The sequence below is a fragment of the Tamandua tetradactyla genome, chromosome 16, assembly GCF_023851605.1.
Source record: "Tamandua tetradactyla isolate mTamTet1 chromosome 16, mTamTet1.pri, whole genome shotgun sequence".
Taxonomy (NCBI): Eukaryota; Metazoa; Chordata; class Mammalia; order Pilosa; family Myrmecophagidae; genus Tamandua; species Tamandua tetradactyla.
Genome location: NC_135342.1, coordinates 43,877,608 through 43,890,641, shown reverse-complemented (window position 1 = coordinate 43,890,641; position 13,034 = coordinate 43,877,608). Strand labels below are relative to the sequence as shown.

The window sequence follows — 13,034 nt, the reverse complement described above, 5'->3', positions numbered from 1 at the left end:
GCACATATTTACCTACAAAATTTACAGAAAACAAAACAATGCTGAATATATAGAGTACCCTCTTAAGACTTCTTAGGAGCAGAGGGTTTATTGCTACAGCTCAAAGAATAAAATTTTTTATATGTGAAAGCCAAGATAGATACTTTCAAATTAAATGGCAGCCTTGTTAAAAAGTTTTTGTTCTTTTGTTGGATTTCTAGCTTTATGTTAAATGAAATTTAAAAGACTGTTCACGAAATAATTCAAACCTTTTCAAAATCTTCCAATAAACAGGTAAAAAGGCACCTCCAGTACTTTAAAATACTTACAGCAATCCCAACAGTTTAATTTTAAGGGCTCTAATAGTACATGTGGCTATTATGCATACACAGTATGTCATTAACACTCTCTAAATACTGAGAATTGTAGACTTTAGTTTGTGGCACTTCTCCGTGTTTTCCATGTGATGGAGTGGGATGCTCAATTACACCTGTGCAATACCAGGGGACTTTATATGTCTACGACTGTATAAAATCCAATTATCTAAAATAATATGACTATCAATTCCCAGACAATACATAATTTATTACTGAATTTGTATATTCAGAAGACTTTGGAGTGTTCTTAAAATTATTAAAAATATATAAAGTATATTAAGCAGTAAATGAAAACAAGGAACTGAAAAATATAACCACAATAGTGGCTGAGGTTCAGTATCTGGTTTAACAAAATTATTTCTTAAAACATCTATAATTTCTTACAACATAATGGAGATGAGTTTTCCTCAGTCTAAGCTCAATCTGTTGTTTTTCCTGCAGTATGATTAAGAGAGGAGTGCAAGAATGAAAGGCACAGCTATACACAATAGCCGGTTTAAAGAGCTGTGGAGATGTCAAGCAGATGTTCCTGAAATACTGGTGCGGGAGAACAAAGTCCACACAACCTTTCCCTCTTTGTTTAACATTGGCATTGATTTGCTATTTACAGTAGTTTGCAAAAATACATTATAAAAACTGAATGAGGTTCTAAGTTTAACTTAGTAACACACATACATACTTCATCTGCAAAATTTTTTGCAGTATCTGAAGTACTAAAGTGACATTAATACTGAAACACAAGTAATCAGAGGTACCAAAAGCACTGATAACATGAGTCATCATCATCAAGATAATCTGGGTATGTATTGCACACTTCTTGTCAGTTGTTGCTATGAACTTCATATATACAACTGGAAAAAGGAAAAGGAATCCTCTATGGCTTTTTGCTATATCACTTATTTGAAGAAAGGCTATTTTAGGGCCCATAATAATGAGTGCAGACTGTTACTGAACATGAGGCCTAGGTTTCAAAATTAGTTTTCCTGTCTGTAAAAAGAAAAAAGAAAAAAATCAATATACAGTTCTATTAAAAAACATCATAACTTATCTATAAACTGTAAAACGCACTCACAAGGGATCAGAACACCTCTCTATATTTAGTCAAGATTAAGCAATTACTAGTTATATTTTCAAAGTTTTGTGTGGAGCTTTCATCTGAAACTTTAATTACTTTAAAACGCACATGCACACACATATTTATCTGATAACTTCCCTGCTTACTGGCTACCTAGAAATCAGTCAACCCATTGGATAAAATAAAACCCCAACTTCTATAGCTTAATTTGTGCTTCTTTTGAAAGGAAGCTTAAAAACATAAAACACCAGTACATAAAACATTTCTCCTCTTCCAACGTAAAAATGCTTAATTTCCTTAAGTTAAAGTCTCTGCTCTCATGGAGCATAAGTTCTTATGGAGCAGACAGACAGTAAACACATAAAATAAATAAAATGTGTACCAGCAATATGTTCAATGGAGGATTAAATATGCAACTATGTGAGCCAATGGTTGCACACCATGTATGGAATGTTTGTATGTTGCTTTATCAATAAATATATTTAAATAAATTTGGTATCTAACACGCTGAAGTATTTGTTTCAGGTAATCTAGATCACTTAGGATTTGCTTCAAAATAATCCAGTGGAAGGGGAAGGTGGGCAGGGGTCTCAACAAAACAAAAATAGCCATGAGTTGATTACTGTTGACACTAGACAACAGGTACATAAGAGTTCATTATAGTCTTCTCTCTACTTCTGTTAGGTTTAAAATTTGATAACTAAAACGTTTCTTAGAAAACTAAAAAACTGAGCATATTATTTGGTAATCTGCTTTTTACACTGAGTATTATGTTTTAGAGATCTTTCCATGTCCATACTTATACATCTATTTTTAGTTTTCTATGTTATGGCTATATCACAGACTAATTTACCTCCCTATTGAGAAATATAAAGATTGTTTCTATGTTTTCACCACTGCAAACTTGGACAAAATGAACAATCTAATACTTGCCTCCCTGTGTGCATGTGTGATTGTCCCCCTCTGGGGTAGAGAAGAAGTAGAATGGTTGAGTCATGAGGCATGTAAATTTTACATTTTAACACAACGATGAAAATCTGCCCTCTAAAATGGACATAACAATTTATATTCCCAACACAGCAGTGTATGGACATATCCATTTCATCACAATACTGAAATTATCAAAGTACTTATTCTTTGCCAATCTAACAGGAAAAACAAATGCAAATTCACTGTTTTAATTTGCATTTTCCTCATTACTGAGGAGGTTGCTCAGTCTTTATATACAAATATTGGCCATTTGCATTTTTCTCTTCCATGATTCCAGTGAATCCTTTTCTGTTTTGTTTGTCCTTTTATTCATTTTCTGCAACCAGTTTTGATGAGATATAATCCACATACTATACAATTTCCCCATATGAAGTATACAATTCAGTGGTTTTCAGTATACTGACATATATGCAATGATCACCAGAGTCAATTTTAAAACATTTTATCACCTCAAAAAGAAATCCCTTAATGCTTTATCTATCATTCCTTTATACCAGTCAGCCCTTAACCCTAAGCAACCACTGATTTATTGCCTCTATAGATTTTTCCATTTGGGACATTTCACATGAATATATGTGGTCTTTTATGACTGGCTTCTTCACTTAACATAACATTTTCAAGGTCCATCCATGTTGTACCCTATACCCTATCAGTATGTCATCCTTTTTTATGATTGAATATACCACTGTATGGATATACCACATTTTGTTTATCCATTCATCAGTTGGATACTGGGTTGCTCCCACCCTTTGGCTACTATGGATAATGCTATGAACATTCATGTACATATTTTTTGAGCAGACATATGCTTTCGTTTCTCTTTCTATATTTTCACTTTTTATTCTACCTAGGAGTGGAATTGCTGGGTCATATAGTTTAATTGTTTGAAGAACTCCCAGAATGTTTTCCAAAGCAGCTGTACCGTTTTACATTTCCACCAGCAGCACATGAAAGGGTTCCAATTTCTCCACACACTTGACAATACTATGTGACTTTCTGATTTTAGCCATCTTAGTGGCTGTGAAGAAACGTCATACTGTGGCTTTGGTTTGCATTTCCCTGATGACAGGAGACATCTAGCATCTTTTCTCTTATTGATATTCAATAGGTCTTTAAATATTCTGGATACTATCTACTAAATATCTATTAAATACCTTGCAAATACTTTCTTCTAATCATTGCTTAATTTCTTGCCTTTTGCTGTGCAAGTTTTGTATTCTGATGCATTCAAACATATCCACCTTTTTCCATTATGGCATTTCTCTTTTGTCATGGTTATAAACATATTCTGTATTTTCTTCCACTGCTTTCATAAAGGATCTAAATATATTTTTAAACATAAGCATTTAACTTTTTAAATCTATATAGAACTTAGTTTTTCACTGATGTAAAACAGAGATCTAAATTCATTTTTCCAAATGAAGAGGCAATTGTCTCAACATACTAAATAGCCTATTCCTTCCCTAGTGACTTGAAACAGTACCCTTTTTCTCCATTAATTTTTTAAAGAAAAAATGTCTTTATTCTCTTCCATTGATCCAATTGCATTCCTGCCCTAATACTTTTCTTTTGGGCTTTATTCTAATTTTCTGTAATGAATAGGTATTGTTTTTTAAAACATTTTTTAAAAACTGATGGTAAGGGCGGGCCGCGGTGGCTCAGCGGGCAAAGTGCTTGCCTGCTATGCCGGAGGACCTCGGTTCGATTCCCGGCCCCAGCCCATGTAACAAAAACGGAGAAACAAAATACAATAAAACAAGAAAATGTTTAAAAGATGTTTCCCTTTCTTCCTCCCTTCCTTCCTTCTATCCTTCCTTCCTTCTCTCTGTCTTTCCTTTAAAAAAAAAAAAAAAAAAAAAAAAAACTGATGGTAAAAATGCTTTTGTAAATAAAAGCAAATCAAAATAGAAAACTACCAGTGAAAATTGTAAGATACCACTATCCATAATACATTGGTACATGACCTATTTTTTAAAATACAGTAGCTTTATATGTCTATAGTTCCCAAATTAATCTATAGCTCTATATTTCTATTTTCAGACCCTACATATAGTATCCCATTAGATAAGTAAAAGTACTTTACAAAACCAACATCCAATGAAACATTTTTGGCCAATAATATCCATTGTATTTCACTGAATCTAAGATGGCTTCAATTATAAGATGCATTGTTATTTCATATATCATTAAGAAAAATTAAACTGTCAACTCTACCAATTTAACCATTAAGTCACCACTGATTATTAGATGTATCTCAATTTCAGAGATACTAACATGTAAAACATATGCCTCAGAATCAATGCTAGGAGGTATATTCCCACTATTAATTTCATGGAGACAATTTATTGTTAATAAAATGTTTTACTAAAGACAAAACATTTCAGTTCCTTCATGCATGTCTACAATTTTCTAATGAAAAAAAGTACTTACATCATCACAAGACATATTATACTCTGCTAATACTGTTCGACATCGAGCGGCTATACTGAATAAATGTGGTTAAAGGAAAATTTATCATTTCAAGAATAAGTTTTTAATAATCCCCTAGATCATGCAGAAGTTGCTTTAATTTATTTCAGAAAATAAACTCAATCAGCAATAAAGGATACATTGATGGTGCAACTACTCTCTTGTGTATTCCAGCAAAGAACAAGCCTATTAGAGTGATGCAGCTAATGGTAAAAAACGGATGATTCCACAAAGACGTGAAGAAGGACACCTGTAAAAAAATAGTTTGAAATAACAAAATGTTAAAATTCTTATAATACTAAATTCCAACCTCTCCATTCATGAATAAATAAATACATATATATATATGATAGTTTTTGCATCTAAGCTAGAAGGATTTAAAGACTTCCAATAATCCTAGTTCTCCGTACTGCCATCTGCTAAAATAATGTATGCTTTATATCATCTATAAAGCAAAGCAATATAGCAATACTTTCTCCTTTCATTCCAAACACTAAACCATAAATCCATTCCTATATCCAAAATCCAAACCTAAAAGAGATATTTACTGACCGCATCTTAGATGCTCAGACCAGTGTGAAACAATATAAAAAGCACAATACTATAAAGCTTCATGAGAACAGCACTGTCTTATTCACTGTTATTCTCCCAACTTGTGAAACAGCACTTGATATATATAGGTGCTCAATAAATATTGTTCAATAATGTGGTCTAGGTATTTCCCCCGTTAAAAAGCTTCCTTAAGGGAGTTTAGCCAACCTTGCCATTCATAACCTGGTCCCAACGTTCACCTCCTGCTGCCACATTTCCACACACATGCTAACCACGATAATCATTTCTTTTCTATCTGGCTAACTCCCATACATCGTTACAAGACTCTGATCCAGTATTACTCACCCTCTCTACAGAAGCAAATACTGAGTCTGATTTTGAAACTACTGAGATTTAGATAGTCACAGGACATTCATTCAGGAAAAAACAAGTATCCATAAAGGAATTAGAGTTCAAGAGAAAGAAAGGGCTAATTTCAGTTCTCAGCATAATCACCTGATAGAGGAAAAAATAACAATACATGATTCCAACAATGTGCAGAGAGAGAAGGACCTAGGATCTAGAGCTGAATGGGGAGCAGGCACCAAAACCAGACTACTAAGGAATGCGTACTGAAGAAGCAAAGACAACAGGCATTTAGTGAATATGAAAAAATAAACCAAGTGGACTAGTAACTTAGATGGAAGCAACAGAATCAAGCATTCCCATCCCCATACCAAGAGATGTGTACATGTTTCAAGACAGAGAATCAAACATATAAAAAGCACCAGGCATATGGTCTAGCATGGTATTGGTTAAATACATTTGTCAAATAAAGATATGAGAGGCTGAAAACATCAAGAGAGAAGCAGCTACCAGAAGAATGATATCCTGATAAAAAGTTAGCATTCTAGAAGCAGTTCTTAAAATCTGTGGGGACAGTCTAAATCCCCATAAGCCAGCCATGCTTTGTGTGGCCTATACCATGTTAGCAAATACTGTGTTTTGCTGAAATTAAATTTTCATTAGATCAGTGTCAAGTATCAGCCTTCTTTCCTCCACGGCAACAATAAACTATAACCAAACAGCAGTTGTCCCCTTAAATCAGGCAGACATGTACTTTCCAGTTTGCCATATTCATTCTCTCCCTGGTTTCTTTCAGCCACTGGCTTTTGAGTTTGTGACTCCTGTTACAGACACAATTGCCAGTTAAAATTCTGTCAGGTTTGGGGTTATTAAACACTGAAATACAGAGCCAACCCTCAGGCTAATAGTTATATTCTCACCTAATTTAGAAAATTATATTAACTACAGAGTTTGGGGCAGGTTTCAAATTACATTTAATTCTTTTTTATTAAGATCTCAACTAGCTGAAATCAGCTTATATTTTTCCCAATTAGAAGTCAGACTCATTTCCCAAGATAGACTTTTTTCAATCTTCTTGCCAGCCTCCATCCACTCTTCCCCTAAAGATGAGTACCAAGCACAGCCTTAGGATCAGATTTTTATAAATGAACACACAGGAGAGTTTCCTGTCTGCCATGAAAACCCCTCTATTAACATAAAGTTCCATCCTCCTCCACCTCAGTGGATAAGGCAGGGAGAGAACATGCTAAATAAACCTCTGACAATCTGAATTGGCATTTAGACTGATGACTAAAGCCTTACTATTAGGTTTACCTTCTGTATGATCTAAATGGTTATAGATAAAGTACTGTCCACCTAACTATAGTCTGTTTTTTTATGGCATGGGCAGGCACCGGGAACCAAAACTGGGTCCCCGGCATGGCAGGTGAGAACTCTGCCACTGTGCCACCATTGCCCACCCGTAACTATAATTTTTTTTTTTTAAAGGGAGTAGGAGAGTTAAAAAGTATAAAGATTAAAATATCACTACAATCTAAATAGAACTATACTGGAAAGGGGGGTATAACAGAAAAACTGGAGACTGTTGGTTACTAACAAAAAGGCTTGAGTTTGAAATCAAGGCACAAGTCAGTAGAAAGGAGAAAATTTGAGAATATGCTATCAGCTTCCATAGAGGGATGCTTCAAGATATATATCAAATCTGTTACTGCATTGGATACAGGGGTATCATTCTTGGACAGCGTCATGTGGAAGCTCTCTCAGGATCTCCAATGTTAAACTTCAGGCAAGAAATTATTTTAGAGATAAATGCAAAGAAAGAAAAGCTTTGTTATCTCAAGGAAATGATATGTGTTCTATTCACAGACAATGAAAACCATGGAATTAAGTGGGACTTTACTGATCAGGTAACTCAGACACTAATTCATAATTATGACAACTGTGCTGACCACATGGCCTATATAGCAGTGACCTGGTTTCCCTCCTGGTTTTTGACTTCCTACTTTATCTAGCTGTCTTTTAATTATGTTTATATTTGGTATTCTTCATTTGTGCTTCCTGTGAAGTCATCTCAAATGCTTTATGGGATGAAGAAAGGTATTAACAAAGATGATACATAGAAGGAAATGTTGAAATTTTTAAAAACCGATGACACTAAATGAACAAAGTAGAACAAAAAGAATGTTCACACTGAAATATGTAAAATGGACTACACAGGTCAGAAATTAATTAAAAGTAATGTGTGGAATATTTCCCAGGCCTTTTCCCCGTAAAGATACTTAATCCACAATAGCCAGTTTTCCTTAAGCAAATGAATATAAAGCATATTTTTAATATAAGAATATTACTATTAGTAAGAATAGGTAACATTTGAAAAACATAATTAACAAAGCATTCCTATATCCATCATCTCAGTTAATCTATTAAAGATTTTAAAACAAAACTTCTACCTTTTGTGTCTCGGGATCTATTAACCAGTTCCATGCACCAGTAGCTGTACAGACAGATACCACTATAAGAAGCACTGATGAAAGATAAACACGAAATTAGTAAGCAAATAAACCCTTAATATTTGATACTACCACCACCAGTTCCTAATGAATGACAGCCAATGGATGCAGGACTTTAGTACATGGAAAATGCACTGGATTCAGGAATTAGGAGACTTGCCATATGACCTCGAGAGATTCTCTGAACACTGAACCCTAATAAGTGAGGGTGATACTGTTCCCCTTCTTACTATTCAAAAACTTATTCTATGCTACATAATTTTCAATGCGCTTTGTAGATACCCTAAACCCAAACTTAAAAAAACAATCCTCTCATTTTTCTAATCTAAACAAACCAAACAAAATGTCCTTTTTGAATGCACTCAGTCTGACTACATGTTTTTGCCTTGAGGATAGACAACTGCCTGCTGCTAGGGTCGGTGTTATGAAGTGTGTAATCAATGTGGAGTACAACAATCAGTTTCAAATTTTCTTGAAGGGTTTAAAAGGAAGGTCAGAATATATAAATTGTTTTTTTCTCCCACAAAGCTAGAATTAATGTTTAGAAATTCTCAATAGCTGAAAAGTAAAAGTTAAAAATAAATGGTAGTGGGGCAGTGCGACGGTGGCTCAGTGGCAGAATTCTCGCCTGCCATGCTGGAGACCTGGGTTTGATTCCCGGTGCCTGCCCATGACAAAAAAAATAATAATCATAAAGAAAAAAAAATAAATGGCATTGTTAAAAAATAATAAAAGGGCACCAAAACCTAGTTAATATTCTAGAGATCATGACACTTACTTCTCTTTTAGTTGGGATGCACACATTTTTAACATGAAGAAATCAAGCTTCAAAGAATAACAGAAATCTAGTAAACTTTATCTAGAATTCCTAATGTGCTTTCATAAGAGGCAAAAAACAAAAAATCTCATTTTGGGTATTTAATAACAAAATCAAATTTCAAAATTATGTTCTAAGCTCCTATTTCCAGGAACAAATATGTTATTTTACACCGGTATTTTTTTTTAATTGAAGCAAAATCAAAATCAAAACCCACTTAGAAAGGCCCTCATACACACGCTTTCATTTGATTGGTACATTACCTAAACTGATGCTATTTCAATGTAAGCACAGAGTCCATGACTCAAAGAAAAAGTAAAGTTATGTTCATTATATTAGATTTTACAAGACAAGAAAGGATCATCTACTTTTTAAGATTCTCGAGTAACAATGAAATAAAGGTTTTGGGGAGATCCCTAGGTAAACCAGAGACCTGAGAAAAATCATTCCTCAATTCTGCTCAATCAGAACTCATATATCACTTCACTTAAACTTCTGCAAATAGATCTAATAAAAATTACACAAAAATTCTGGTATGGAAAAGACCCCTAACTTTGATTATGCTCATTTGGCTCCAAAAACCGAGGTATACTTCAAAGTGTGTCTTCCCTATGTACTGCTGTACTTCCTTCTTGATAGAGGTTATTTTTCAATAATGAAAATCCAAAAAATTAAGACAGGCCCCAACACAGGTTAGCAAAAGTATTTTATTTGCTGATATTATTACGTGTACAGTTGTCTGCATTTCAACAGGCCAATAAGAATTCTTTCAAATCTTATTTTGCAGCTTACCTTTCATATAGAAGGCTGATGATATTTATGAACAGATATTAACAATATGAATTTTTTTTCCAGGTAAGCCTCCAAAGCATAATTATGTTCTTCAAAGATCAACAAAGGGTAATTTCCTCCTATTCAATTTATAGCCTTTGAAAGTACATACATAATTAAACGTGGTATTACTTGTTAAAACTTCATTTCAACAGCATGTAGGCAAATTGTAGAACTGCTGAACAGACTTTAATTTATGATGTTTGTTTTTAACAAAGTTTTGCTATGTGTTTAATAAAATATAATGCATTTTAATAGAAAAATAAAAATTCAACCCCCCAAAATAAATTTTCTTACAGGTGACCAAATACGAGTTCCCCTTTTTAATAATGTCTTTGTAATGCACCACTTAAAATGTCAAGTTTTTAAAAAACCATCAAAACAGAAGGAAATCTTACAATTTAGTGTCATCTTAAAAACAAGCATTTGTTAATCAAAAGGTTTACATAAAAGCAAATCATTCCTAGGCAGGGATAAAAGTAGCAATTTTCAGTTTCTTTCCCTTAAAAAAAATTCAATGAACTTACTTCTCCAACGTCCAGTGGCAGGCTGCAAACAATGAATATATTCTGTAAGTCTTCTCTCAAAAGCCTTGAGATCTAAGTAAAAAGATTTCAATTTTCCAATTAGCCACTCTGACGAGTTCGAGTCTATGAAGATGAAATTTTAGATACTATAATTGCTTCAGGTTTTACAAACCACCTTACATGTATCACTGAATTGTTTAGTTGGTTTACTATAACAAGTTGAAACACTAGACAAAAACACGTTTCTTTAATTTCAATTTCACACAGTCCATAGCCAACTGACTGGTTCATGTTTAGAAGCTTCATATAGTATACTGAAAATCAGCAGCAGCCTTAGCTGGCCCCCAAAGCCAGATTTTTGGGGATTACAAATACATGGACCAAAATCAGGTCTAGTTTTAATTCTGTGGGCACCAAGAACTTTCTATTAGATTTACTTATTAATTATCTAACACCAAAGTCCTCAAGGTCTGTTTGGCTGCGATTGAGCGTTTCTACTTTCCAACTCTCATCCTTAACTAATGGCTTTGCTTGCTGTCTGATCTTACTGGACTTACTGACACTGCTAATAAATCCTCAAATCGGTGTGGAGAGACACTCCCCTTGCCCACTTCAAATGGGTTATAGTTGATCTTCGTGGCACTGTCGAGGTGCTGACGCCCTTACGAAAAGACAGGGGCGCCCAAGATGTTCTCCCTGAATGAGTAAGGTAGGGGTATCATTTCCACAATCCCAGTTTTAAACTTTAAAAGGGGACCAAAAATACATTCTTATCCCGGCAGAAACTGAAACCACAACAAAAATTATGAATACAGCAATAGGGTTTCGTAGAATAAAATGATGGTAAAGTAAGTTAACGTACGCACAAGGCATGATGTGCAACTAGTGTTTGTTAATAAAGTAGAGCCTGGCATGAAGCCCCACGGCCTTAGCTGGAGGCGGATGGGGGGCCTGATGCACTCCCCTCCCCCCCACAGACAACGAGAATCCCGAGCGCCCACCAGCTTCCGCCGGGTCCCGCAGCCCCTAGGTCCCTGGCCTTGGCCCGGCGCCCCCAATATCCAGAAATCCGTCAGTCCACCCTCTCTGGCTTCCTCTCTTTTAGAGAGGCTCTGGCCCCTCCGCTGCCCCGCTGGCTTCTGTGAGGAGACCTCGGGGCGGCGCGGTAGACCCAGGAGGCCCAACCTACCCTCCGCCTGCTCCAGCGAGTTCATATCGGGCGATACCTCGGGTCACCGCCTGGAACCCTACCGCATCGCAGCTCCACGGCCCCCGCCCGGCCCACAGCGCCAACTCCCACCTCAACCGCCTCTCACAGCAACTCCTCTTAGCCGCGCCCCCTTCCTAGACCCGCTACGTTCATTGGGTATTCCTGCCGAACCCTCCAATTAAGACAGATTTCTATTGGCCAACGACGGCACTGGCCGCAGGACCTAGTGTTGGATGGTCAGCCGGAGGGACCTAGAACTGCCGGCGGCTGGGCTGGCGTAGCGCTGGCGCCGCCTCCTGCCCCGGGGAGGAACTGCAGCCGGCTCAGGTTCTAGTTCTTCAAATACGATTGCGCGCCGGCCAGCTGGGTTCTGGGAAACTTTTTCTGACGCCAGGGAGCGAAGCAGAAATCAAAGAACGGACCCTGCCTTCGGGGAACTCATGGTCTAATAGGGCAAATAGGATATGTATGGAACTAACTAGACTAAAGAACTGGGTTTTCTAACTTATCGTCGTTTCTGTCCCAGGCACGCAGCCTCTTAAGCATTTCTCCTGTGTTTACTTTTTTCCTCGTATCATCCAACTTTCATAAACCAAGAAGGAGGTAAACAAAGTATGGGTCCCTGTAGCTATTATTTTCAAAAATCTGAAAGGCATTAGCTACAATTATATTTGATTATAATTGATTTTCATTTCTTTGTAGTGATTCTTTCATTCAAAAGCTGTTTATTGGATGAAGTGCTAGGCACTGTATTTATCAGGGATAGAACTATGAGCAAGACAGACAATATTCTTGCCTTTAAAGTCCAAGGGGTAAAATCCAAGCGGGCGATAATCACATAAATATGTAATTTCTTTCAGAAAAGAATCGTTCTCTGAAGGAGGTTAACAGTGAAATGAAATACGGTGGGATGACGGAGGAGGGGTAGCAGAAGCAAGTTTTTCTGTAGTGCTCCTCTGGGGAGGAGACATTTGACCCGAGAATCCGAAGATGGATGAGAAGAAACCAGCCATACAAAGATGAGAACCAAGAAGCTTGCAAGGCGTTGGAATTTTGTTCACTATTGGTATATTTTGCTTATTTTATCCATTCTTAAACTTCCTCTTCCACGTTGCCAGAAGAATTCATTGATTTCCTCACCACCAACCCTCTCTCCCCATTATTTAACTTTGTAGGTTCCTCTACCTCAACATTTTTCATTTTCCGTTCAAGGGATCTTCTTCTGGACCAAACGCTTTAAATGCATTATTTCATTTAACACTCCAAGGAGATAGTTTTGTTTTTTGTTTTTTTTGTGGGTTTTTTTGCATGGCTAGGCACCGGGAAAAGAACCCTGGTCTCCAGCAGGGCAG

At 36.1% G+C, this 13,034-nt stretch overlaps 1 protein-coding gene across 1 annotated transcript; it reads right to left on the bottom strand.

The window, feature by feature from the left end:
* Positions 1-1,141: 1,141 nt before the first annotated feature.
* Positions 1,142-11,831, bottom strand: CNEP1R1 (CTD nuclear envelope phosphatase 1 regulatory subunit 1). Its single transcript, XM_077132399.1, has 6 exons — positions 11,662-11,831; positions 10,473-10,544; positions 8,238-8,311; positions 5,031-5,140; positions 4,852-4,906; positions 1,142-1,343 (listed from the first exon to the last, which is right to left on the bottom strand). The coding sequence occupies exons 1-6, from the start codon at positions 11,684-11,686 to the stop codon at positions 1,302-1,304; spliced, it is 378 nt and encodes a 125-aa protein (XP_076988514.1). The 5' UTR covers positions 11,687-11,831; the 3' UTR covers positions 1,142-1,301.
* Between the last annotated feature and the right edge of the window lie 1,203 nt (positions 11,832-13,034).

What these genes read in the sequence shown, in the direction of transcription:
- CNEP1R1 (XM_077132399.1), bottom strand. Translation starts at nt 11,686, where the DNA reads ATGAACTCGCTGGAGCAGGCGGAGG. An exon ending in TGCCACTGGACGTTGGAGAA is followed by an intron (nt 8,312 to 10,472) that starts GTAAGTTCATTG and finishes ATCTTTCATCAG; the next exon opens with TGCTTCTTATAGTGGTATCT. An exon ending in ATAATATGTCTTGTGATGAT is followed by an intron (nt 1,344 to 4,851) that starts GTAAGTACTTTT and finishes TTCTTTTTACAG; the next exon opens with ACAGGAAAACTAATTTTGAA.